This window comes from Neocloeon triangulifer, unplaced genomic scaffold (genome assembly GCF_031216515.1).
Source record: "Neocloeon triangulifer isolate White Clay Creek 2 clone unplaced genomic scaffold, ASM3121651v1 ptg000012l, whole genome shotgun sequence".
Lineage (NCBI taxonomy): Eukaryota > Metazoa > Arthropoda > Insecta > Ephemeroptera > Baetidae > Neocloeon > Neocloeon triangulifer.
Window position 1 is genome coordinate 5,072,096 of NW_026775554.1, and position 25,783 is coordinate 5,097,878.

The window sequence follows — 25,783 nt, forward strand, 5'->3', positions numbered from 1 at the left end:
GATTTTATATAGACTTATTCATAAATTGTTTTTGATAGCCAACAGTTTTAAATAAATTAATACACAGTAAAAATACACTCAGATCACAAATTTTTCTTAGCTCGCAGAATCATATCAACGGCGTCTGGGAAATTTTCTGCAAGGAAGGCACCTTCAGGTAGCTTATCCTCATCCCCAGGTCGGAATTTTCCAGTTTTGACCAGAACACCTTGAATTCCCGCTTCCACGGCACCTAGAATGTCGTCCTTCACATCCTAAAATTTAAAATAATGCAAGTTTTTTTTATTTTTCTTTATTTTTATCTAAGGTTGGATTATTACATCTCCTATCATGATGACTTCGTCAGGTTGGACATCGAGTCCTCGCAGACTGGCCTGGAAAAAGGCTTTGGTAGGCTTTCCAACAACTTCCGCCTGCTTTCCAGTTGCGTACTCCAAGGCAGCAACAAACGAACCTGCACCAAGAGACAAACCATCCTTGGTCTGATAATAACGACCTTTGTTAATTGCAATCAGTTGTGCACCATCGAGAACTAATCTGGAAAAGATCAACATTTCAATTAAAATTTACTTTGAATTTTTTAATTTCATTATTTTCTAATTAAAACCAAATATGTGTATAATAGTGTATAAATTAGTTCATACCACTTGAAAAAATTATTTTGATTTATCTTCAAATTAAATTTTAAATTTTTTATGAATAAGTATTACAATTTGTCAAGTTCTTATTTTTATCTGAAAAACTAAATTGATAATATAAATTTTAAAACATATAAATTTGTAAAATAAAAATACGAGAAACAATTGTTATGATCGTTATAATATTCATTAAATATTGGAAATATCGGGAAATATTGCTTAAATTACTTTAACTAAATTTACTATATTCATCGTAAATAACTATTTCTCAGGTAACCATCCTGAAAAACCAGTTCCAAAATTGCAAATATTCATAGCCAAATCCAGATTAAAAGAATTAAAAAAAAAAATTCTTCGGGTTTCTAAAATTAAAATTTTCAGCCTAAGAATTATTCATGGTTCAATAAAAGGTCAAACCTAAATGTACCTGAAGGCCTGGTTGAGCTTCGGGTAATTAAACTGCCCTGGTGCTAGTCCGATGAGGACAGCATTAGGCTGATTTGAATCAAGCCCTTCAAATTCTTCCTCAGCAGCCGGATCGACGAGGAACAGAGGCCTGAGACCACGTTCGAAGGCCAGCAGTCGGGTAGCGGCCAAACTGCTGAACATTTCTTCAGCTGTCACCTCAAAGCCAAGGTCCAAAAGCCGGGAGTGCAGCGCCCGCGAAGACTCCTTGCTCGTATTTGTCACGAATCGCACCTTCAACCCTGACGACCGCAACCTGCACCAAAAAATTATGTAATGGACGGCTGTTGAGAGTCACAAAGGGTGGTCAATATATAATTATTTAGATTAAGTTTTTAACCTTTTCAAGGCATTGACGGCACCTGGAATCGCAGTGTCGTCTATGTGAAGTGTCCCGCTCAGGTCTACGAGTACCGCCCGCGCCTTCCGAAGCATATTTACAGGTCTTTTGGCCCTTCAAAGTCAAAGGTTGAGGGCCTGTGGTGCCTTTACATTCCTGTTTCCTGTCGGCATGTTTTGCATTGAAATGGGGTGTAAGAGGGGGAGCGGAAATGTAAATATTTAATTACCACTTTTAAAACCATTAAAACTGTTTTTATCACGTTAAATGGGTTAAATATTATTAAAAGTTTAAAATCAATCGCAATACTGATTATTTTAATTAAAATTTACATTTTAGTCAATAGTTTCTAACTCCATTTTTATCTCCTTCGTTTACTAGCCATTACCATTTTTATGAATAGCATCAAATAGCATACAGGAATTTAAGCAGGACAAGCCATCTCTTGGCTAAAAGTCTAACCTTTCGGGCAAAATCCATAGAAATCCCGCAAGGAAAAAATAAAAACAAGTTCAGCAAATCAGCTGACAATGAAAAGTTTTAGCACTAGTGCGGGTACGCTGTTGGTTTGAGGGTGGAAAAATTCTAGAATTCAACTCATCGAAAGAAAACAAAAAATGAACTAAATTTAAAGCGGGGTTTTTGACGTGTTGAGGCGGCTTGTACTTAAATTTCGCACTTGACGACAAAATGATTCAACGATGTAATCCGTAAGTTGATCTCAAAGTGTGAAAAATAATTGAATCTTGAATCCTTTCGTGTATTTATTTAAAATTGTTTAAAAAGTTTTTTGCACCTTTATAATTGCTTTTAAGAAGCGTTATATTTTTTCTTGTTGAATTTTTTTTACAACAACTGCTAAAACTCAAATTAAAGTCTTTACACTGAACTTATGTAATTTATATTTTAATTTTTTTAACCATATAATAATTGAACCGTCATTATAAAATACAAATTTCCTGTTCAGAGTGCGCTGATATTTATATAAGCATTTAATTTTATTAGTCAGCAACGCAAAGAGCAAAAGCTTGATTCTTGTTGCAAAATGTTTGTGGAAAATTGTGGAAAATATTAGCTTGGAGAGTCACGCCCATTAGATTTATTGATTTAAAGTAAATTAAATGTTAAAAGCTATAAAGGTTTGAAATTTAAAGCTGATTTTTTTAAACTGATAAAGAAATTTTTTAACTTTAAAATAAATATTATTTTACACTTTTTAAATTATTTCTTAATTAAATTTTAAATAATAGCAAATAAATATAAAAATTTTGGCATTTTTTTTTTTAAATTTATTCAGTAAACTTTTTTTTAGACAAATGACTCTGTTGTAAGCACTTAATTTGAATTTCTTTAGATTTTAAATTATTTATCAAAAGCCGAGATTAAAAAAAAAGCAATTTTTCATTTTGGAATACCAAAAAGATTTTGTCCAAAAAACTAAGATGATTTACAATTCCTGTTGACATACATAAATCAGTCTTAAACATTTCCACCCATTTAATGTCACCTTGAATGATTGCAAATTGATTGGTCGAAATGTGAATTATCAGGTTGAAGAGCGATGGAGTCAGCGCGTCCGAGTGATATGACGGCGACGCAGGGCCGGTAGGAGAGTGGAGGGGCCTTTCTGCGGATGACGCAGAGCAAGTCAGTGCCGGCGCGGCCACGGCATGGAGAGCACATGGCCGAACAGCAGCAGCAGCAGACGGCCGAAAAGCGGTTCGTGGCCGCCCTGGACGTGGGCACCACCACAGTGCGCTGCCACATCTTCAACAAGGCTGCTCAGGTCGTCGGCGCTGCCACTCGGCAGGTCAGTGTCAATTTCGATCTCAAATTTTAGGAAAACTTATTTTTTTCCAAAACAGATTAATATTTATAAAGGAAAGACCAAGATTTAAAAAAAAAATCAATTTGCCTCAAATCTGATAGAGCAAATAATATTTCCTTTTCCAAACAATTATAAATAACCTTTGGCCCTGTCAAAATTCTAGAGCTTTAAATTTATTCAGGCGGATAATGTTTCTGCCTTTCGGCAGTTTCCAATTGCTTCTGTCAGGACAAACAATCACAATTTGACTTTCAAATTAAATCAGTTCCGTATGAGCCGTTCTTATATACCATAATGTGCATTGTCACCACACCAAAGAGGCTGGTGAATTATTTGTGCACACCTAAGTCGTCTTATTCCCGTCTCAAGTGTACTCTCCCGAGACTATTTCTGTCCGACCCTCTTCAAAAATCTCTTTCGTACAGATTTAATCACTTTCAAGGAGTTTTTTTTATGCTGTTCACCCTAAAATGACTTGTGCAATTAGGAATTAAAAAAGCATTGAGGTTGAAACAAATTTTTTTCTTCTCAAATTGCAGTACATTTTTATGTCATTAACTCAGCAAAAATATTATATTAATATTGTGGCAGAAATCATCAAAGTTTTTGCTTAGATTGGCAGAAGAGTATTAAAATTATGTTTATGCACCGTGAAATTAAGCCTCACTAAGCATTCCGGACAATAGAAAGTGCACCGCTCCCGCAGGTGTGTCGCTTCAATTACGCGCAGCTTTCCCTCCCACTTATTATACAATTATCTATTTGAACCCATGTAAATATATATCAATTTTCAAAACAAGATAAAAACCAGATAACGGCGACCCCTGAAAAAAAAATTGGAACCTATATTAAACAAGAGCTGATATGAAAAACAAACAAACCAGGTGACAAATTATTTTATCTATGATATCTGTGACTTAAAAAAAACATAATGGTCATTGACCAGATCAATTTTCGGGCTCATCTGCGTGAAAACCGCAAGGCCTTGAATAAAACAAAAATGTGCCTGCGGTTTATATTCTACATTCCAATTGATTGAGTCATCCGAGGTCTTTGAACCAATAAAATCATGTGCCCTTTGACCTCTGACGCGCTCTTAATAATGCGCTTTTCACCGCACGTGATTGCAATTGTCACTCAATTTACTACAACTACTTTGACCTAACAATAAGTCCCAGTTTAACTTCTCTCTTCTGTCCTCAGGTGACTTTGCTATATCCGCAGCCAGGCCGTTATGAGATCAACCCTGATGTTCTCTGGTCCAAGGTGGTGGCCGTCGTCAAAGAGGCCCTCGAAGGTTTTACCTTTTTTTCTAATTAAATAAAAAATTTAATGTTGAGGATATAATTGACAGACGCAAACCTGACTGCAAATGATGTTACCTGCATGGGCATTTCGACACAGCGCAGCACCTTTGTTACCTGGAGCAAGGTCACTGGCATGCACTACCACAACCTTATCACCTGGCAGGATGTGCGCGCCGAACGACTTGTCCAGCAATGGGACAGCAGTCTTTCAATAATGGTGATTAGACTTATTCACAATAAGCCTAATTAATTTGATCGAATTGTACTTATTTAGGCACTGAGAGGAGCGTCCAGGGTGGTTTATTGGTTTACTCGAAAAAGGAGATTTAAAGCAGGAAGCACCCTCAAACTCATGAATACACAGGTGAGATTCAAATTTGTGTGTTTTGTGTAAAAATATTTTGTAGAGATACTTTGCTGATTTTGAAATGACAATTTTTTAACCATCACAAACTATGCTACTTTTTTATAATAAATAATTTCCCTTCAATTCAATTATTAAATTTTATGGATGAAAAAAAATATAAAGAGAATATTTAAAAAATGTTATGTGAATAATTAAACTGCATGTAGTGTTACAAATAAATCTAAACCTTTTGGATACCGAGGGTCAATATCTAGAGCCAATTTTAAAACTCCTGCTATTAGGTTACTCTGCGTCTATTGTGGGTTCTGGAAAATGTACCTGGTTTGAAAGAAGCTGTGGCACGAAACGAAGTAATGTTTGGCACTTTCGACACCTACTTAGTCTGGCGGCTTTCTGGAGGTCGCACCTATCACACGGACCCCTCCTCAGCAGCCGCCACTGGTCTTTTCGACCCCTTCACCATGCAATGGGCTGGTTGGGCGCGCACCATCTTCCGCCTTCCAGCCTCAATCTTCCCTCCTGTTGGCGAATCCGCTGGCCCCTGTTTAGCTATGGTGGCGCCGCACATTTGGGGCGCCTCGTTTCCCATCTGCAGCTCAGTAGGTGGCCACAAATCAACCAAATATTGAAATAAAATATAAATTTTTATAGTTGGCTGACCAGAGTGCCTCGATGTTTGGTTCGTGCTGTTTTGACGAAGGTGACGTCAAGCTGACCATGGGCACTGGCTCCTTCCTCAATGTAAACACAGGCAATATGCCAATTGGCACCACTCAAGGTAGCTGAAGCGCATGCTCTGCTGAATATATTAACTATCAAAGATACTTTCAGGGATGTATCCTTTGGTTGGCTGGAAAGTAGGTGATGACCTGGCTTACCTTGCTGAAGGGGCCTCTAATGATACGGGAACTATTATCAACTGGGCTCTGAAGTCTGGTTTGTTTTTTTTTAATAATATTTTTAATAACACATCATGAATAATTAAATTTTTAACAGAACTCATTAAAAGTGCAGATGAGACTTCAGCCCTGGCCAGTTCAGTAGCCAGTTCTGGGGGCGTATATTTTGTACCAGCCTTTTCAGGCCTTCAGGTAAATTAAATTTTTTTTTTTAAATAAATGTTACATTTTCAATTAGTTTTAATTTTAATAAATAAGTTAAGAAGGATCAATTGTTTTAATCTTTCTTTCTTTCTTTAGCCATGTTGTCTACTTATATAAATTATATTTTATAAAGAAGAAAACCACATTAAAAACAAAAATTTGGAATTCCAGGCACCAATAAATGATTCGGAGGCGTCGGCTGGATTTATTGGCATCACCACATCAACCCAGCGTCCACACCTAGTACGAGCTCTGCTCGAGAGCATTGGCTTCCGAGGCTCGCAGCTCATGAGACTGATGCGTGAAGAATTGGGTTCCTCTGCAGGCCAAGTGCTTGCTATTGACGGTGGTGTGGCAAAAAATGACTTCCTTGCACAAATGTTGGCTGACGTGACGGGTGCCCGCGTCAGACGAGCCACCACTTGTGACCACTCGGCCCTCGGCGCTGCATTCATGGCGGGACTTGCCGCAGGTTTGTCACTATTTTATTTTTATCTGCGGTGTTGAAAAGAAATTTAAGTTTTATTTATAACTTGTGTGGAAAACTTTACTGTCAAACGTGGTTTATCTTTATAAATTCATTTATTTGGGACTGGTTTTTTTTTTAGAAAATATAAAATATTGAACACAGTTTTTGAAAATCTCTGAATATGCTTGGGCAGGAATTTGGTCGAGCAAGGAGGAATTGCGGCAGTTGCACCACTTGGATCGTGAATTTATACCAAATATGGAAAGACGACAGGAATGTGTGATTGAGGAGCAACGCTGGACTTGTGCAGTTCAGCGCTTCCTCCACTGGCATCGCCAATGACTGAACTAAAAATATAAATGCCCTGGCGCCATTTTTGTCTTCAGAGTTTTGAAAACGAAAAATCTTTTAAAATAAAATACCACCAACGGTGCGTTAAAATATATGTAATTTATGAATATTTCAACAAACTAAGTACCCTCTTTTCGTCTTTTCTATTCTTTTGTGCTGAAAATACATGGTTTCCTAGCAACAAATAATTATTTTGGAATACGCCAACCGTCAGCTCTTTCTGGTGGTAATGATCTTCACTTCTTGTTTATCCTTCTCTCCGCCTTTTTCAATGGAAAATAGGAAAATTTGTAACGCAACTGACTAAAAATAAGACAAGTTTCTTAAACCAAAAAAGAAAAAATGCCGTTATATTAAATTAAATTCCTGCTTATTCTTTCCTGCTACATTTCTTTTAGGCATAAGAGTAATCCATTTTAATTCAAATTACTATAATAATAAATTAAAAGACTAATCTTTGTAGTGATATTATTGAAGTTTTCTATCTTGAATAAAGCAATAAAAATTCGTGAGGCCTCCTTCTGTGAAGTCAAGCCGGTTGCATAACTTGGAATTTTGCAGGCGCTCACCAAAAAAGTAGTGAAAAAATTTGAGCCTGAGGAACCTAATTATTTTGAAATTTTCACTTTTCTATCACGTTATTTATTGGAACGGGATGGTAAAATCAATCAAAGCACAGATGTCAAGTTAAAGATAAACGCTTGTTTGGTTTTATTTTTTAAATTTATTGTCGACATGCTCCGTTAGGCCGCGCGGGTTGCGCTTGTTTGCTCATCTCATCTTTCTGTTTATTGTCATTGTTGCGAGCGTATTGTCTTCTCGAGTGCGTCGACTTGCTTGGTGGTGCTCAGGCCTGCCTGGGACGGCGGCGCGACTGTGCGTTGCCAGACGACGACCTGCCGCTCGTCGTCCTGCCCATGTGCGGGATGCGCCCTGAATCAGCAGCGTCGTCGCTCTCGTTAGAGTCAGTCAGACCCAGCGCCAACCCACCCGCCGACCGAGCCCCTGAACGCCTCGGAGGGCCCTGCGTGCGGCCTCCAGAGGCTCGGTCGGTTGCAAGAGGGGTGGAGGAACGAGGGTCGGAAGAGAAACAGATAAAAAATCAGAATCGGAGGGAAGGTAAAGGGGTCGCGGCTAGTAGCGGAGCCATCCGTGACGAGCTATGGACGCGATGTTGCGCTTCTGCATCGGCGGCGACGCTTGATCTTCAACCACTTCAGCTCCTAAGAAGGAAAAAAGGAAATTAGAATAAAGGGCTAAATTGACATAAACAATTTTAAGTGCATTATTAAACTATTAGCATTTTTAAATTAAAGAACTCATTCTTTGCAAGTTTTTCTTCAGCTGTCTTCATATTTTGCTTTTAAAGGTTTTTAAGCCGCTTTTTTTCTTTAAACCTTCATTCCTGCAATTCACCTTATCCGTTTTGTTTAATTTTAGAAAGCGTTTCCTCGTTTCTTTGCATGCGTGATAACTCACCCTTGCGCTGCATCCCCCATCTCAGGGCTTGATCGAAGCTCTTTTTCTTGGCTTCCTAGAAAGCTACAGGAAAAAACATAAATTAATATTTCTCACCTAAGAAGCGTTTTTCCTCGTGCATCGGCGCGCTGGCCTCTTCATAGTCGTACTCGGTGCTCAAAGAGGCTGGGTACTCGACGAATGGGCCGCCGATCGACTCAAGAGGGTCGTGCAGAGCTGACCGCTTACGGCGACCACCGAGCACTGAGCCTAAGTGTCGTTTACTCTCGTCTTTCTGGCCTGAAAATTTGCAGGCAGAGAAAGAACGTTTTTGTCAAGGAAAGAGGTGAAGAAGAGAGTGATTTAAAAATAAACATTTAAATTAAAAGCAGTTTAAGCTACAAGCCGCTATAAGCAAGAGGTTCGTGTTTGGTTTTTCTCAAAGTTACAGGGCTAGCTATGGACCTAACTAAGGAGGACTTCAATTTCTAAATAAGGCTAGCTACACTATTGTTCTCAGAATCAATAGAACATAAAATAATTGTAGATCATTGTTCCCACAAGTGAATTAAATTTATTTTTGAGAACATTTTAACTTAATTTTAGATTAATCCAGCACGTTTAAGAAAAGTTTCAAAAATTTTAAAAATACTTCAATGAATGAATTTAAATCAATTTATATTATATAATTATATATATTTTTTTAAGTTTTAATTTGGGGTCTTAATTGCTTAATTAATTTCCCCCTGAGAACAGTGAGAGACACCGATAAAGGTCAGGTGGGTTTCGCACCCCTGGTGAAGAGGGCGGCCATCATCGGGGGAAAGCTGCGTGCGAAGCGGTTTCGCGCGTTACCCGGCGGACGCATGGTGCGTAGCAACGCCTGGATGTTGCGTTTCTCAATCTCATCGTCGTCCTCGTCCTCGTCGTCCCTAACGCCGGAAAGACGTGCGTACGCAAACGGTTGACGTTTGCCGGCAACGCGACTGCGCAGAAGCGTCGCGATGTTTCGCTTGACGGCTGCGTAGCGCGACATGGAGCGTGCGCGCGACGCCAAGTTGCGTTTGCCGCCGGCGGGCATCTGGAAGTTTCGCGCCAGCGCGGCGACGTTGCGTTTCTCCTCCACCTCCTCCAGTTCGTTCTCGTCCTCGTTGTCGTCCTGCGGCTGCCGCGTGTGCTGCGTCAGGTAGCCGTCGCGCGCCATGGCGGCGATGTTGCGTTTGCCGGGCAACTCGTTGTTGCGCGCCAAAGAGGCCACGCCCATGCGCTTCTCCAAAGCGTCGTTCAGCAGAAGTTCGGCCAAGAGTTGACGCTCGGCCTCCAGTTCAGCGTCGCGTGCGTAAGCCCACTGCTCGGCGACGGGGTGCGAAAAGCGTTTCTCCTGCTCTTCCTTGGGCTTCTGGTAGGACATCGGGTGGGCCACCCGCTTTTCGTCTTCCAGTTTACGCCATGTTAGGGGGTGCGCGAAACGCTTTAGCTCGTACGACACAGTTCCAGGTAGATCGCCGTTGCGCGCCAACGCTGAGATTCCGCGCTTGTCCTCTAAGAAGTCGTCATCCTGGCCCTGCGAAAAAAATGATAAAATATTAAATACAGTGACACTAATGTGTCCTACAACACTTAATATGTTCAAATGATTTATTGATTTGTGCAAAGATATCGTCAATACTAAAAATTAAAAAACGTTAATTCTGCACAATATTAAATTTTTGCAATTTTATTTTTTAGATTCTTAGTCGTCAATGTCTTGAATTTTTATAAACATTATCTAATAGTGTTGTTCAATTATAAATAATTTTGTGCAAGAAGAGAAAGGAGCACATAATTGGAACTTTAAATACGGTGTTAAATCTATTGCATAATTATATAAAATCTTTATAAGCACCAATAAACACGATAAGCATACAGAGCATAATCCAATTTTTTATCGATATTTCATTCAACATAAATAGTTTAAAAGATGACAAAAAATTAACAATACCATCAATAATTAAATTATTATTTCCTATTTCTGAACATCTTTTAGAATGTGATAACTTTTTTCCGCAAACTGTTGTTTTTGTTTATTCATTTTTTTTCTGCTGAAGTGACGTTTTTGAGCTAATAAAGATTTTTCCGTTCATGAATTTGCATATCACATGCCTCGTTTTTTATGTCTCTCGCTCAGTTTGTTATCCCAGCAGCAGCACCTCCTCTTTTGTGTGCGATGCTGCGATTTTTATATTACATTCAGCCACCAACAAAAGACCATCAGCGAGCAAGCTCGTGTGTATAGTATATCCCTTTTTTGTGATGAATGTATCCTTCGGACGACTGGAGCGGCAAAAATTGCGCGCAGAACGACGCGCTGCTGCAGAAAAGACTTTCCCGGAGAAGGTCCTTAATTGAAGCGGCTTCCTCGGCACTGGCTGACACTCGATCGCTTTTATAGCCCAGATTTTTATTGAAATTTCCGCCCGATGGCACTTCTCGGCAAGGACGCCTTTCTTGTTGACGCGCGTGCAAAAAATGGGAAGAGAAATATAAAAATCGATCCGGGGCCAAATCGAGTGGAGCTGATGGCGTCAATGATGTGAGTTTCTGATCCCAAATTTGTTCCATCCTGACCCAAAAACCTAATGATGTACTTCAAATTTGTCATTAATTTAATACTTATATCAACCTAAACCGATTCTTCCAATTTTTTTCAGCTTGAAATAATCTTCTTTCAATTCGCAAGAAAAATAAATAGTAATATATTAATTAAAAAATTAAACTAATTATTTTTTCTGATTATAATACCTCACTTTTTTTAATTAATTAATTAAGCCAGTAGTATGGTTACACCATAAGTTGTTAATAAAGTTAATTGGCTTATGCAACCTATTCTTTTCCCGCTGTGGAGATTACAATAATTAGCGAATCTTAGAAAATGTGGGGAAATAACTTCAACATTTTTTTAGCAAAATGTTTAGAAAATAATCATGAAATTTTAGTTTTATAAAACATTTAAAAAATCTAAAATCAATCTTTAAAAGATAATTGAATATTTCTAATGTTTTTCTACCAAAAAAGTAAATCTTCAAAGCAGCAAAGAAAACGGTTTTCAAGGGTCTAAAATAAATGTTCCGTTAGACCGAAACTTTTCCATTAAATGTAAAGGGTTTTCTTTCCACATATTGAATCTGTCTCAATAAATCCGAGAACGAGATTGTGCAATTCTCCTTTTCTGATCGGTTTCTCATATAATAAGAGTCGGGCACAGAACGAGGCAATAAAGCAAGTGCCACTCGAGCCGAATTCTCTGTGGAGCTCCTCCTTCCTGCCGTTCTATATACGTAGGAGCCCCCCAAGCAGTTTAATTAAATTTGACGTAAATCAAATGAAAAAGAGAATTTCGAGCAGAAAAAGAGACAGGAGAGGACAATTACTATGATAACTGTCTGGCGAAATTACTTTTTTTCGCTTTGATATGAATCTGCACGCTAAAAAGAATTAAAAGCTCTTTTTCATCTCGCTTGCCGCACGAAGATAAAAAGATGCAAATGATGCATATAGTATATGGTTGGTTGCTATGTACATCACACTGTAAAAACAAAAGAGGGAGACGGACGAGAGGAAGGTTGGTGGAATCCAATTTAAACTAAACTTTCCTGTGCATTTTACTGTCAGACCGAATTGTAATTAAGTCCCGAATGACTAAATTAATTCCACAGAGGCATCCAACTGGAAGTTAATTGGCACGTAAGCAGTCCTCTATATCAAACCCTTGAACAACAAAGGAATTTTGTATTTAAAAGCAAAAGCCTGGAAAAGTACGGAAATTTGCACCACGGGACGAGACTTCCGCTTTAAATAAGAAAAAAACCGAACTTTGCCCTCTATGCGATTATGTTTGGTGGCCGCGGGCCTTTTTGGCGCAACTTCGGCAGTGGCATTTTATTTGCTCTGCACCAACGTTGCCCGCGGCGTTCAGTAGGCGAGCGGGTGAAAGAAGCGACAAAGGCCAACAAGCGGCCCTTAATGATCGGCCCCAAGCCCAAGCCGCATCCCCTGGAGAGTCATTGCAAAATTTGACTAATCACATATCACGTCAATAATAAGTAAATTTTTATTATGAAAATTATTATAACTATATCAAACTGAATCAATTCTCATGAAAAAATTTACAAATTCTAATTATAAAATTTTAAATTTTAGTAATAAATTGAACAAATTTAAATTTTAATACAATTATTAACAAATGTTTGTTTTTAAAATGCTAATTTTTTTTTAGATATTTTTTATTTCTTTCACAAGAACAAAATCTTAGTCAACCAGGACTCTCTGCGGCAGATGGGGTCTTTTTTATCTCTGAGGTTGTAGCAAAATTCTTGCTAATGGTGGTGCCTTTTTGTCCAACAATTGCTTTATTTAAATAAATTGTTTCCAACAATTGAATATTGAATGTGAACAAATGTATTGTAATCAGTGGAGAAAAATAAACATCAAGATAATAATATTTCTTTAATTTATTTAAAATTTTATAATGGAGTTCAATTAAAAAGTGGTGCTAAGATATATTTTTTTATAGTTCTGAAATAGTACGTAATAATTTTTACAGCAAAATCGAGATTTGAGATTATCGCGAATATCTCTAATAACGCTAAATGAAATACAAATCCGAAAGGGTACCAATTTTAAACCTTCTTCGTTTGAGGATATTTAAGAAATTTATGAAAATGTAAATATCTGTGAAATTTTGGCTAAAAAAAAAAATCATTATTTTATTTCGTTAAAATCAACTTGAATTTTTTTATTATGGGCTTATATAATAATTATTTTTCGGGACTTTGTTTTTTGTCTTCTAAATTGGGACCATTTTTTCTAAAGGCAAGGAAATTTTCAAAAAAGTGGTTCTTACCTGCGCCTGCGAGGTGGCAAGGGCGACCAGCAGAGCGATGAGCAGGGGTGCCGTGTGCGCCATGAGTCAAGTTCGTCGCTTGATTGCGGCTTCACTCGGCGGCGGCTCCTTTTGTAGGCGCGTGTCGCTACCCCGCCAGCGCCGCCCCCGCGCGCCGCCGCCAACAGGTTCGGACCTGTTAGCCGCCCCAAGATTTATCGCTCCCGTCCCTCGATCTCGGGGTGCGTCCGAGCGCGCGCCGAGGGGCTGCAAACCCACTTGGCCGCGTAATTGCGTCTCGCTGCGACACACGTTTCCAGCCACATGTGTGCCACCGACCCTTGCTTGTTATCTCTCGCAACTCCTTCGTTCGCCCAAATTGCGGCGAATTCCACTCGGTAAGATGCTGGCAAACTTGGTCTGGGTCGTTTGGGCTCACAATGAAATTGTTCCACTGTGAAATGGAATGGCGACATTGTTCCCAAATCGCCCAAAATTTTTGAACAAAATTGTTCTGTGAGCTTGTTTATTTATGTTATTTTTTAATATTTTTGATTGATTGAAATGGCTATAGAAACGATTTATTTATTTGTAAATTCCCTCAGTTTTTATCGTTTTTATTAACAGAAACTCATTGAAATCAAACCTTCCACAAGTGAAATTAGAATATTTTATCAATTTTATCCTACTCTTCACATTTTAAAAGATTGCATCTCACACACCTATATAAATAGTCCCCATCAAATTAGCAGAAATCTAAATTTTGATTGCAGAATTAAATATTATAATCATTTTAGAATTTTTTAAATTATTATTTGTGGATTTCATATCAATTTTCAAGTTCATAGATTTTTAAGGCCAATTAAAATAAATTACTAGCATTATGTGATCTGCCTTTGAAAGATATTTCGGTTAATTATTTTGATGTTCAAAGGCAATTAATAAGCACCCCATTTAATATAAAAAAAATCATTTTTTTAAATTAATAAGCAAACTGAATTTTACGGAAGAAAAAACAAAACTAAAAAAATCAGAATATAGGATAAGAATATGTTATTAAATACTTGAACAAATTGAGGAATATTTTTTCTGAAAAAAAAATGCTGAAATTTTATTTGCAGCTATTTTATTCTAAGAGTTTGACTGCGTTCCATATTTTTTCTTTATTCAAAGTGGCTTCTTTTAATCAAGATTTTTTTCCATTCCATCGCTTGGTGTCGGCCGCGATAAAAAACGCATTAAATATTTTTCAGTGATGTCATCGCGCTCCAAAACGGGTCATCAATCACGTTCGTCGGCGCCCACACATTGCCAATTTGTGCTGACACAAGCGTGGCAGATCATCTCGTTCAATGTGCTGCTGGAAAAATTAAACGTGCCCCTTTTTGCCAAAACATGCATTACCAGCTAGAGAGCGGTTAAAGTTAAGCGATTGCTCCGCTTTGTTCCCGGAACTGCTCCCCGCACCGACGTGCACGCCGTAATAGCTTTGTTAGCTGGAATTTCCTTTCAGTTGTATTGAGTTGGTAGAAGGTGAACTGAATAATAAATCAAAGTGAAATGCCATGTGCACTCTCTGCTTGAATAATGTATTTGCATTCCATTATTTCCTCAAGGAAACAACAAACATAACTTAGAAACTATCCATAAATTCTATCAAAATTATATTTACATTGAAAATTATTTATATGTAAATATCTTTTGGTAGGAATTAAATTATTTTCTTAAGCTTGAAAATTATGATTAAACGAGTCCAGTATTATTATTAAATTTTATTGTAAAATTAAAATTCTAAAAAATGACCGGTACCTTTTATTAAAAAATTGATTTTAACGACTAAATTCAAACTCTGTTATTAGATTTTCATTTTTGAATAAAACAAACTATTATTGTCAGCAGTGAGCGCAGTCAAGAGGGAAATAAAAGCAAAATAAATATAAAAAAAGTACAAAAATATTATTAGAGTCACTTAAATCAAACTAAATTGATAAAATTAATTTAACTTTTGAAATTCAATCCATAAAGAATCCCGCTTTAATGCGATTCATTTACTTAAAATTGTAAATTGTGGGCAAATTTAGGCTAAATTAAAGCCACTTGTGCGCCTAATCGCATCGTTAAACTGTGGAATTCGGAACTCGAGGCGTAATTTTGCACAAATTGAAACGAGGTCCGCAATGCAGCTGTCGCTCGCTGCCCCTCACTCTATAGCTGGCGCACGCATCGCCCATTCCTGTATTTCTTCATCCGGAAGATTTTCCTTTTTTATAAAAAAAAAATCCGACACTTTTTTAAAATAAATATACACCGTTTTATTTTCACCTCTCACATTCATTCATTTTTACAAGTGCAGGTGACGGATTTCAATTTTTTTATACAACACGCCGTGCGAGTTATGCAGCCGTGCATGGCGAGAGTGACGAGCCGGTTGCCTACTTCGCAGTTCGTCCGCAGGGACGGTTCGAGTAGCGGCCCCGCGGCCCCGATGTGCGTCATCCAATTAGTGGGCGATCGTCCGTCATCAGAAGGGCTTGAATGAGCGTGACACGTACTGGCCGCCGGCAAAGCCCGCGTGGCCTCCGCCTGCGTAGGTCGAAGCTGAGGCCAGAAAGTTTGATTCGGACGATGTGCTCCTAAAATCAAATAACATTCAATTATTTTTTATAAGAATGCTGTTTTCTTATCTTAAAATTACAACATATTTTATATCTTTCATCAAAAAATTTTCAGCATTTTTCCGTTTTGTATTTTAATTTTTAAAATTTGCAACGTGCGTAAAAATGAAATGAAATTCAATAAAGCAAAAACGATTTATTGTATTAATTAAAATTGTTGTAATTTTCAATATGCATCAATCAAGCACCAATAAAATTTCCCTTTCCCTGCCTTGTGATATATTGGTGAATATTAAATTATAATTCTAATTAATTATTTTTTTTAACGTTAAATTACAAAATTTAAAAATTATGGTAATCTAATATAACGATTAAAATAACAATGAAATTTTAAAATTTGGATGTTAGAATTTTAGATTGCGCTAAAATAAATCAGGTATTAATTTTTAATACGATTCAATTGTTAATATGAAAGTATCATTATTTTGCTATTTTACTTTTGATTGTTATTTCAATCAGTTATAAGAGCTGAACGGCCCATTTGCAGATCGTGCAAAACATTGACTGGAGCGCCGTATGGTGCTTTTCCAACTGCTGGCTGCACCAACACATTTTTGCAACATGTGCGTTTGAATACCGACAGAGAAAAGTTTGCCACTCGGGTCACGTCCTCGCTCTCGCTTCGAGTTCAGTGAGTGGAAAAGAAAGAGAGCACGCGTTGCATTCCGACAGTTCGTTTCAATTGAACGACATGGAGTTTTAAAAAAGAGAAAACACGGAAAAGGGATAAAGAAAAGGAACTAGAAAAATTGGTTCATTTATATCTTTCAAAAGAGCTGCTTCAATGATGGAGCTAATTCAATTAAAAACTGAAGAAATACAGTTTTTTTTTTCATTTGTAAAGTTTATTTATTGGTTTTCTATTTTTTTTTTTTTTTTTAATTTAATCCCCAATAAAAAATAAAAAAAAAAATCACCAGAATTTATCTGGAGGAAGTCATGATGACGCTCTTCATTGTCGGCCTAGTATAATGACACCACGTGGAGGAAACCAATTAAATTACGATTCCGCAAAATGAGCTCAAGTGGAAAATTTGCTCCAACCTCGTCTCCGGCAGCAGCTAATTAAACACGACCCGTCCTTATTCCCTGCGTGCTGCCGAGCACAGAAAGAGCGAAAAGCTGCCTCAAGGGCTTTTAATTTGCATTCGTGAGCGCGCCAATTGAGTGAGTCGCCGACCGGCGCCACTCGACAGAGCAAGTGAGAAACTTATTGATCAGCACCCAACTGCAGATGGTGCGCGAACAACGCTGAAACTTTAAGCCCAGAAACGTCCGTCAACTCTCAGTTTTTAATTAAAATTTTATATGTTAAATTAAAATTTTTGTTGACTCTCACTCTTGCACTCTTGCCCAATTTTAATCTAGAAATTTAAGAACATTGAATTTAATTTCCATTAGATAGAAATTTACATGTAAAACATCTTTGTTACCATGTAATTAAAATACTAAACCTTTTTATTTTTATTAAAAAACATTACGTTTGCACTCTACAAACTTTATTTTATTATTAAAAATCTCATTTTGCTAAATTTGCTAAAACTTTTACAAATAAAAATTTTGATATAAATCAATATAAATTTTTGAAATTAAAGAAATATTTATATTTAATTAACAAAATATTAGAAATTTTATATTTATAATTAATAATTTAAAAGGGTGTAAATTTTATTTTCTATTCTTCTAATGATTTATCCGATTTACCATCAAATATAAACTCACCCTGTGCTGTAATTTTCGTACGCCGGCCACTGCTGCTCAGGGTTGGAACCCGGCCATCCAGCCGGCGCCGCACCGTCTGGTGGCGCCGTCGGTAGGTAGTCAGCGCCTCCCGAACTCGCGGCGGCTGCTGCAGCGGCCACTAAACACGACGCTTTTGAGCCATCTGAAGGGTAATTAGCACCGCCAAAGGGTGCCGACGTTGAAGTCTGAGATGGGAGTAGCCATGGCGCTGAGGAACCAGCTAAAATTAATCATTGATATTAAATACCTTGAATTTATTAAGCAATTAAAAAGAAAAAACAAGATCAAATTATAAGTTTAGCTTAAAGAGTTCAACTTTTTATTGGGAAGATTCCGGAAGATTCTATAGTAGAATGATCAATATTAAAAGAGAAAATTTAAAAACAAAAATTAAATTAAAAACATTACAGACACTTTGTCTTGGCCTCACCAAAATAAAAAAATTTATAAATAAATACAAAATATATGGCAAAATATAAAATGACCAAAAATGTCCCATTGACCAGTCTATTAATTTTCCGGATTATAATTATTCATTTTTGTTTGAATTTCCAAATTTATGAAGAAAAAATAGTAATCTTACCAAGGGCTGTTGTGTTTTCAACTGCTGAATACTGATGGTGGTGAGACGCGTACGCACCTAGGGGCAACGGGCTGAAGGGTGCCTGATGATGGTGATGTCCTGCCGGTCCAGCCTGTTTGCGCCACCGAGCTCGTCGGTTCGAGAACCATACCTGCACTCGTGCTTCTGTCAATCGCGTGCGCTGCGCCAGTTCTTCCCTGGTGTACACGTCAGGGTACTGCGTTCGTTCAAAGGACCTTTCGAGAGCTTCGAGTTGCTCTGCTGAGAAGGTGGTGCGACTGCGACGGGTCTTTCGCTTCAGTTGAATTCCAGGCTCACTCTCCGTGTCCGAATCTGAGCCTCCGCCAAAAGCCCGACCTTCGGAGTCAGATGAGAAAACAAAAAAATACTTATACAATTTACAGGTATAAAAACGTAGAAAAATATTAATAAATTTTCAGGCCTCCAAAAAATTGGATAATTTTATGTTGAGAAAAGTGTTTTTGATTCAAATTTATTAAAAATTAAGATTTTTAAACAGCAATCCGGTTTTTTAGGACATAGTATTTAATTGCATAATATACATCAAGTCAAAAAGTCTAAAAATAATATTATTTAAGTTATTTTACATCCGTTTACAAACTGTTAAAATTTTTTAAATATATAGGTGTTAAAAAATATATGTATAGATAGAGCTACATTTAATTGCAAAGTTATTAATACCTATAGAAATTGATATCAGATATAAACCGTTTTTTTTTTTAATTAAAAAAGTTTTATCTTCAATAATATTAGGGCCCATAAGAAAATAAAATAATTTCAAATGAGAAACTTTTTTATTAAAACTATTGAATAGAACTTTTGTGGCTAATGGACTTTTAAACGTTGATTGTAAAGCAAGTTCCAAAGTGGAAACAAATTGCTGTGAAATTTATCACCGACTTGAATCTGAATAAATTGCATTAATTCCAGCACTTCTCGATTCATCATTGTCCAGCGGATTACAAAGTGAGGAGTCGTGTGCTGTGATTTAAGACGAGTTTAGCGCGTCGTAAATCACGCGCGGCTTAAAGTTGGGCGCGGGGGGTCCCCGTCCGGCGGCCGTGGGCCAGTGGCTGTCGTCGACGTCGGACCACCCGCGGGCGCTGCCTTTGGCGGTGCCTTTGAACGGCCGCCGCCTTTTGTCCCGAGGCACGCCAGCAATGCGACCGCCGATTGACTGCCGGCCCATTGTTGCGAGCATTGTTGCCGCTCGGCTGCGTGTGGGGCGCCCCTTTGTCTGCTGCCCAAGCCGGGACATCCCCTTTGCCAGCTCTTGACTCTCACGTTGAGAAAATATCCAGCATGCTTGTTGCTGTTTTCCTGTCGCTCAAAGCGCCTAATGGAGCGACACAATTGCTTTGCAGTTCGGCCGCAACAGAGCATACAACGAAACCACAATTCAACATTTTTTTAGCTCCGTTGATCAAAATAGTTGGAATTTTTCTCACTCTCACAATTCACTTTCAGACCAAAAATTTCGTTTTAAAATAATTTAACAATAGATTTTACTGACCATTAAAATTCAAAGCTGACTCAACCAAAACAAATAGAATTCCCCAGAGAATCATAAATTTTGATTGACTTTTTCCATAATTATCTATTATTAATTTTATTAAGTTTGTTGACTTTTTTATTATAAAATTAAGCACTAATCTTAATAAAAAATCAGAATTTTTATTTATTTATTTATTTATAAAAATATATAAATCTTCTATAAGTTAATTTTAAGGCACACAATATTAGTAATAAATAATAAAATTCATTCCTCGATAAGTACTAATTACATTTTAAGTCTGAAAAAATTATACCCTTTTATTGCAATTATTTTTTTGACAGATCTTTGAAACCAATATAGCTATTATACGGGCTGAATAGATGAAAAAGTAATAAAATTTTGTGGTGATAATTCAGTGTCGGTTTTATTTACGAGCAATTTATCGTGCGCTTAACTTCATCCTCTTTTTCGTTAAGCGGCTGAATAAGAGCACAAAAAAGGAGCTGTGGGCGGAAGAGAGGAATGGAGCGCGGCGGGGCCTTTGACGCCTTTGAGGGTTCGATTCGCACCTCGCTTGGCATGGCGAATGCGGATTAAAGCGATCGCGTAACGCGTAGAATGACAGACAGGTGCTGGACACCGCGCGCCCAGATTAAAAGCGGCAGATAAGTTTTAAGTAAACACGCGCGCGTCACTTATTCTAAACACTGCGAGTTCTGAGCGACTTTTATTATTCTTAATCTCGCATATACTTGGTGAGATGAGCAAGGATTTTGATTCTCGACAGAGCAAGTGGCCGCGGGCGTTTCAATTATGATCAAAGTGGCATCACTTTGATGCGAGTAATTAGAAAACGAGCCAGGGCCACACGCGGCGGCGGCGACTTGGCAGGCGTGAAATAGAGGCCGCCACGAAAACAAAAGGAAAAAGGGTTGACCCCCAGATTGTTACAATTCTATTTGCATCAAATCAAGACGATCGACTTAAAAATGAATACGAGGAGGAAAGAAATGAATTAGAATATAAACCCATTAATGCAGATGACTGAAAGATTTATGTAACACAAAACCAAACCGATTCACATTTTTGATGAGAGGGTTCATTAAACTTTTTTCTTTCATTATTAAATTGGAGACTCGCGATTCATATTTAATACCTTATTTTGAGCTTTCAAATCCATTTCAAATGCATTAAGTTGTGAAATTGAAAATTAAAAACCCTTTATTTGGTGCATGTACCACTTCTATGTCCAGCAAACACAATTAAATCTTCATTGTTCTGTTGTGTCAATAATGATGAAACCATGAATAAATAATAATTTTTTAACTGAAGGAAATTAAAAAAAAAAAAACTATACTCACTGATTTATTGGTTTTTTTCAGCAAAAACTTCCTATCTTTGGATAATATAGCATTAAATTTTATATAATATATGATATTGAACAATTAAAAACGTGTAAAAACGTTTCACTCGTTAACAAACCTTATTTCGTTTCGACTGTTTTTTAATAAAGTGAATAAAAAGGGAAATTTTTTTATTAAATTGGTAGAGTTTATAATGCCCCTGTGGAGAGATTGCTTGATCAGAACGAACTGAACGAACTATTATTTATGGCCACTATTGTAATAAAATCAATTAATTTATTGTTTATGGTTCTATAGGAAAACTTTAAATCGATGCTACCTTAAATGAAGTTTACAAAGTGTATTAAAACCTCAACTCAATTCAGGTCTTATAAGCTTTCCTTCGTAACTTATTTTAATTTCATGACCAATCATGACTGTTTAAGTAATAATTTTAAGATGGGATCACTGATGTTAAAATTTAATAAAGATGTAATATTAGTTTGTGGAAGAAAGTGACTTTCAATGGAAGAATCATAATGAAATATGAGCCAGAGACTTTTCATCGTAAAAAAAAAATAGTTTTGATCTTCTAAAATAAAGCCCGACTAATTTGTAGAATAATAACTTCAGTTCTATTTCATAATCTCCGCCAATCTCCCTGACTAATACAAGTATTTATGTTTTTTTGGTTTACAAAAAGCAACTTTCTCTGCGAGGAAAAGCTTGGTTCACCATTATTTACGATTCAATTACTTTAAACCAGGCTTAACCTCGTTGAAAATGATGAAGAAAAGAAGGGAAAAATGACTGCTGTTTCTTGATACTTTAAAAACTAAAGGGTTTCTTGTGCCCATGCCAAATAAATTTCAATTTATGTTTAAATATTCACAATTTCATTTTTTCACAAATTAGTCCTCCTTAATATTTAGCATGGGCACAAGAAGTCCTAGGTTTTAAAGTCTCCCAGCAAACCACAAGAAGTCGCTTTTCGGAGTCGCGCTTTTTCCATGCTTTTTTTCTTTTTAACAGGGTCAAAGCCCTGTTGAAATATTTCAAGAAATCAAGTGTTGTTTAACTTTCTTTTATTTGTTTTATGCAATGTGCTGGACAATTGTGGCGAGCCGGTTGCCTACTTTAGAAAAGTATCCCTTGAGGGACTGACTTACCTCCGAGGATTCCGTCGATGCTGTGGTCCTTCTTGGGGTCGTCATCAGGCCTGGTGGCGCCACTGGCTCGTCCTCGCAGGACCCGGCTGATGGAGGAGACGGAAGGGGCGCCCACCCTGTCACAGACGCCGTCCTGCCGGTGTCCGAGTTCGGCGTCGTCCTGCGCGTTGACGCGTCAATTCGTCATGGGAGACAAAGGTCGGTGGGACACTCACCTTGATGAGGCGCTCCCTGATCTCCCAGGAGAAGATGCCCGGGGCGTCGCGCTTGTACTGGTCGATGCGTCGCTCGACCTCGGGGGTGGCGACGCGCGGCTTGCTGCCCCCGATGACACCCGGCCGGATCGAGCCCGTCTCCTGGTAGCGGTTCAGGATCTTGGACACGCAGCCGTGCGAAACGCGCAGTTGCCGCGAAATCACGCACGGACGCACCCCGGCCGCCGCCAGCTCCACGATCTTCAGCCGAATGTGGTTCGGCAGCGGGCGCCCGTTGATGAACACCCCGCCCAGCTGGTTCACCCGACCCTGACCTGCACAATCAAAACATACCAATCCAAAATCATATTATGATTTATCAGAATTATTCAGATTGTCATTACAAAATATTTTTATTGTCTAAAATGGGAAAAAATATTTATTGTGTTACAAAAATTAGATTTAATTAATTTTTGTTGTTCTTAAATAAAAAATATATAAAAATAACCAAAATATAGGAAAACAATTGAGAAATTGAATTAGCTGTTAGCAGTAAGGAAGTGAAATCCTTGCAAATATTCACATTCTTTTCACTAATTTAATGAAATTTTGGAAAACTTCAGCCCTTTGTTGCTGACCTGCACCGACTTGTAAAGTAAAATTTTACATTTAATGACAAACCAATTTAAATTGGGCCACTTTTTTCATTATTCATCTTTAAAATTATCCCTTAAAAAAACTTAAAACATACATACAGGTGTAATACGATTGATCGAACTAATTGTTAATTCATTTTGGCAATCAATTTTTAACCGATTTCGAATGGTAAAAATTGTGAAAAAATAAGCGATTGTTATAAAAATAATAATAAAAGTTTTGTTATATAAGTAAATAAAATATAAGAACCAGATTGTATACAAGAAATGTTTTCTTTAGTTTTACTCACTGTTAATAGATGAAATCGTTTGTATTGTAAGTTGGTAAAAAATTGATGAAATTTGCAAACATTAGCAAATTGCTGTACATTAAGTTTACATTATTTCAGTTACGAACCAAAATTTTAACTGTATTAATTTAAATTAAAATTAACAATTATATAGTCAAAAAAATAATATAACATATAACAAAATAAATAATGAAGAAATGTAGAATTTTAATAAATTAAATACTCAGGCCTTATATTTTTTTCTATAAAGTTGTATATAATATAAACCAATAGTCCTGCAAAATTTCGCATTGCATAATTAAATAAAATATGTAGTATATAATAAAATATTGCACGGATTGTAAACTTAAGAAAACATTTAATTTTGTTTATTTAAAGATAAATTGAATTATTTTTTGCTAAGAAAGTCTGAATTTTTATCAATTTAAGAAAGTTTGACCTTTGACTTGAGGTGTTGAAATTAATTTGCAGGTGCACCATATTCTTTTATACAAATTTTGCAATCGGGAGTAAGAAAATATTCGATTACTCATCGGCGCGTCGAATCGGCGGCAGAAAAATGGTAAAGGTCCAATAATTATGCAAATGCAAAGAGAGCAGTCGACACCTTCTTTCTTTTAAAACCTCTTGCATGATTCTTAGGCGACCAAAAAAGGCGTCGTCGTGGCACCCAATGTATTAAATTAATTCCGCGCTTTGGCCCTCGCACCCCACGTGAGAGAGCACTGCTTTCAATTAGGTAACTCATTTTTTTTTTTTTTTTTGCTAACGGGAGCGGGTATGTGAGAGGAGAGTGCTTTTTTAAATTCTTAATGGTCTTGATGAGCTCATCCAGCATCTCTCGTGTGAGAAAAATCATTTCATAAAATAATGCGGAGAGAAAAAAAAATATATAAAATAATAATGAGGCGCACGTGAGGAGATTGCATGGAGAATGCGGTAAATACACGTGTGCCTTATGTATCATCGTGTATATCGAAGGAGAGAAGTGAGAACGGCACAACACACTTTTGTGGTAATTCTTTGGAGCGAGCTGCACGCGCGCGGCGGTCGGAAATCAAAGGGAAAGAGAAAAATGATCTTGTGCATCAACAAGAAGTGAGGGTGTTTTCAATAAAAACTGACAAAATTGGTTGCAAAATTAAATTATAAAAAAAATAACTTCATTTATTAAAACGTAAATATTGATTTAAAAGAAAATTGAAAACGGGCTTAATAAAATTGGAGGCAAAATTAAATTGATATAAAAAAATAACTGATAAGATTAAGAAGGCTTAAAATAGATTGATGATATTTAATTATAAATAATATTACATCAGTCAGGAACATTATTCGAAAGGTTAAATATAATTGTGTATAAAAATGAAGAGAAACGTCCGATTATTTCGTTTGGAGATTTCAACGCTCGGTTTTAGCGCCTTGTGGAAAAATGATTATTTGATGATAATTGTTGGGCGTTTGGTGTCTTCGTAACCTCGAGGAACGTGAGACGATGCTTGTTGTTGTTTTGTTATTACTTAATTTCAGGGGAATGTGTCACGCTCGTTAGGCACGGCGATAACACGAAACGACCAATTAATTATGCAAAACTGAGCGCCGGCACAGAGCCGCTGGCTAATTTATTAAACGCTGCAAATTTACTTAAGACTGTTGTTAAAAATTCAGGGAAAAAACACTTTAAAACACACACATATTTTGATTTATTTGAAATAGCAACAAAATTTTTACTATGCAGAATTTAGAAAACAATGCTTTTTAATATTGATCAAAATTAAAAAGAAAATTATTAAATAATTCGTAAAAAAATATAAAATTTTGCAATATTTTTTAAAGAAAAAAAAATAAAATCTTTCGTGGAAAAAATACCTTGAAAGGGATATCCAGCGAACATGAAGCCTGTCGGTGTCGGACTGCTGCCTGCTGGTGCGGTGGCCCGATGAGCGCTCGGCGATGGGCGTTGCGCGAGGGGCCGGGGACCAGAGGCCCGGCCTCTCTAGGCGGCACCTCCCCTTCCCTGGTGCTCTTCTCCAAAGGTTCTCCAAAGGTTCTACGTTTTCAAAGGCACCTTAGAAACGACTCTTCTACCGATAGATTTTTTGGTGAAAACTTAACTAAAGTGAAGTAAAATTTGAAAAAGTTAAAAAAAAAGGAGGAGTCTACGTGATTTTGGTTTTGATTTTGGAAGTGCAGCTGGCTAATCAGCGTGACCGGCTAATTGAATGCGAGAGCTGAGCAGCTGCGCTCCGCCGATAATAAAATGTCGCGCGCTAATTTGGCGGAACGATGCGATGCTATTTTCGGGGGAAGCAGAATTCGGCGGTGAGAAAAAGGGCCGTGATTGAGGAATACATATATTCAAAAGTGCATCATTTGAATGGTCTCCACGGCTTGCAGGTCGAGGGGTCTCTTGTTTGATCAGCGGGGGGA

The 25,783-nt window shown here is 37.3% G+C and overlaps 4 protein-coding genes across 7 annotated transcripts; 1 reads left to right on the plus strand and 3 right to left on the minus strand.

Moving 5' to 3' along the window:
- Positions 1–25: 25 nt before the first annotated feature.
- Positions 26–1,625, minus strand: LOC132196917 (haloacid dehalogenase-like hydrolase domain-containing protein 2). Its single transcript, XM_059619865.1, has 4 exons — positions 1,444–1,625; positions 1,066–1,359; positions 321–537; positions 26–254 (listed from the first exon to the last, which is right to left on the minus strand). The coding sequence occupies exons 1-4, from the start codon at positions 1,536–1,538 to the stop codon at positions 84–86; spliced, it is 777 nt and encodes a 258-aa protein (XP_059475848.1). The 5' UTR covers positions 1,539–1,625; the 3' UTR covers positions 26–83.
- Positions 1,626–1,945: 320 nt separating this feature from the next.
- LOC132196740 (putative glycerol kinase 5) lies at positions 1,946–7,144 on the plus strand. The gene is made up of 11 exons (XM_059619585.1): positions 1,946–2,153; positions 2,994–3,253; positions 4,475–4,568; positions 4,626–4,795; positions 4,853–4,942; positions 5,227–5,544; positions 5,597–5,723; positions 5,777–5,881; positions 5,942–6,036; positions 6,220–6,520; positions 6,711–7,144. The coding sequence occupies exons 2-11, from the start codon at positions 3,077–3,079 to the stop codon at positions 6,857–6,859; spliced, it is 1,626 nt and encodes a 541-aa protein (XP_059475568.1). The 5' UTR covers positions 1,946–2,153; positions 2,994–3,076; the 3' UTR covers positions 6,860–7,144.
- Positions 7,145–7,560: 416 nt separating this feature from the next.
- On the minus strand, positions 7,561–13,298 carry LOC132196973 (neuropeptide-like 1). 3 transcript variants are annotated; one of them, XM_059619955.1, is made up of 4 exons: positions 13,209–13,298; positions 9,182–9,890; positions 8,444–8,626; positions 7,561–8,091 (listed from the first exon to the last, which is right to left on the minus strand). In XM_059619955.1, the coding sequence occupies exons 1-4, from the start codon at positions 13,269–13,271 to the stop codon at positions 8,003–8,005; spliced, it is 1,044 nt and encodes a 347-aa protein (XP_059475938.1). In that variant the 5' UTR covers positions 13,272–13,298; the 3' UTR covers positions 7,561–8,002. The 3 variants fall into 3 exon arrangements, with proteins under 3 accessions (XP_059475938.1, XP_059475937.1, XP_059475936.1); XM_059619954.1 differs by having other exon boundaries at positions 7,561–7,801; positions 9,119–9,890; XM_059619953.1 differs by having other exon boundaries at positions 9,119–9,890.
- A 2,214-nt stretch (positions 13,299–15,512) lies between these two features.
- LOC132197153 (protein gooseberry-neuro-like) lies at positions 15,513–25,255 on the minus strand. Of its 2 annotated transcripts, none has more exons than XM_059620248.1 (6): positions 25,223–25,255; positions 22,432–22,745; positions 22,217–22,376; positions 18,189–18,545; positions 17,585–17,813; positions 15,513–15,820 (listed from the first exon to the last, which is right to left on the minus strand). In XM_059620248.1, exons 1-6 carry the CDS (start codon positions 25,245–25,247, stop codon positions 15,709–15,711), a joined length of 1,197 nt encoding a protein of 398 aa, XP_059476231.1. In that variant the 5' UTR covers positions 25,248–25,255; the 3' UTR covers positions 15,513–15,708. The 2 variants fall into 2 exon arrangements, with proteins under 2 accessions (XP_059476231.1, XP_059476230.1); XM_059620247.1 differs by having other exon boundaries at positions 17,585–17,825.
- Positions 25,256–25,783: the final 528 nt, after the last annotated feature.

Excerpts from the sequence above, each read along its gene's own strand:
- LOC132196740 (XM_059619585.1), top strand. The coding sequence starts at position 3,077 with ATGACGCAGAGCAAGTCAGTGCCGGCGCGGCCACGGCATGGAGAGCAC. Across the intron at positions 4,569-4,625 it reads CGTCAAAGAGGCCCTCGAAG|ACGCAAACCTGACTGCAAAT; the intron begins GTTTTACCTTTT and ends TATAATTGACAG. Across the intron at positions 5,882-5,941 it reads CAACTGGGCTCTGAAGTCTG|AACTCATTAAAAGTGCAGAT; the intron begins GTTTGTTTTTTT and ends AATTTTTAACAG.
- LOC132197153 (XM_059620247.1), bottom strand. The coding sequence starts at position 25,247 with ATGTTCGCTGGATATCCCTTTCAAG. Across the intron at positions 17,826-18,188 it reads TGAAAACACAACAGCCCTTG|CTGGTTCCTCAGCGCCATGG; the intron begins GTAAGATTACTA and ends GATTAATTTTAG. Across the intron at positions 15,821-17,584 it reads TACGAAAATTACAGCACAGG|GAGCACATCGTCCGAATCAA; the intron begins GTGAGTTTATAT and ends ATTTGATTTTAG.
- LOC132196973 (XM_059619953.1), bottom strand. The coding sequence starts at position 13,271 with ATGGCGCACACGGCACCCCTGCTCATCGCTCTGCTGGTCGCCCTTGCC. Across the intron at positions 9,891-13,208 it reads TTGCCACCTCGCAGGCGCAG|GGCCAGGATGACGACTTCTT; the intron begins GTAAGAACCACT and ends TTTTTTTCGCAG. Across the intron at positions 8,627-9,118 it reads GGCCGCCCTCTTCACCAGGG|GCCAGAAAGACGAGAGTAAA; the intron begins GTGCGAAACCCA and ends GCAAATTTTCAG.
- LOC132196917 (XM_059619865.1), bottom strand. The coding sequence starts at position 1,538 with ATGCTTCGGAAGGCGCGGGCGGTACTCGTAGACCTGAGCGGGACACTT. Across the intron at positions 538-1,065 it reads AAGCTCAACCAGGCCTTCAG|ATTAGTTCTCGATGGTGCAC; the intron begins GTACATTTAGGT and ends GATCTTTTCCAG. Across the intron at positions 255-320 it reads AAGTCATCATGATAGGAGAT|GATGTGAAGGACGACATTCT; the intron begins GTAATAATCCAA and ends TTTAAATTTTAG.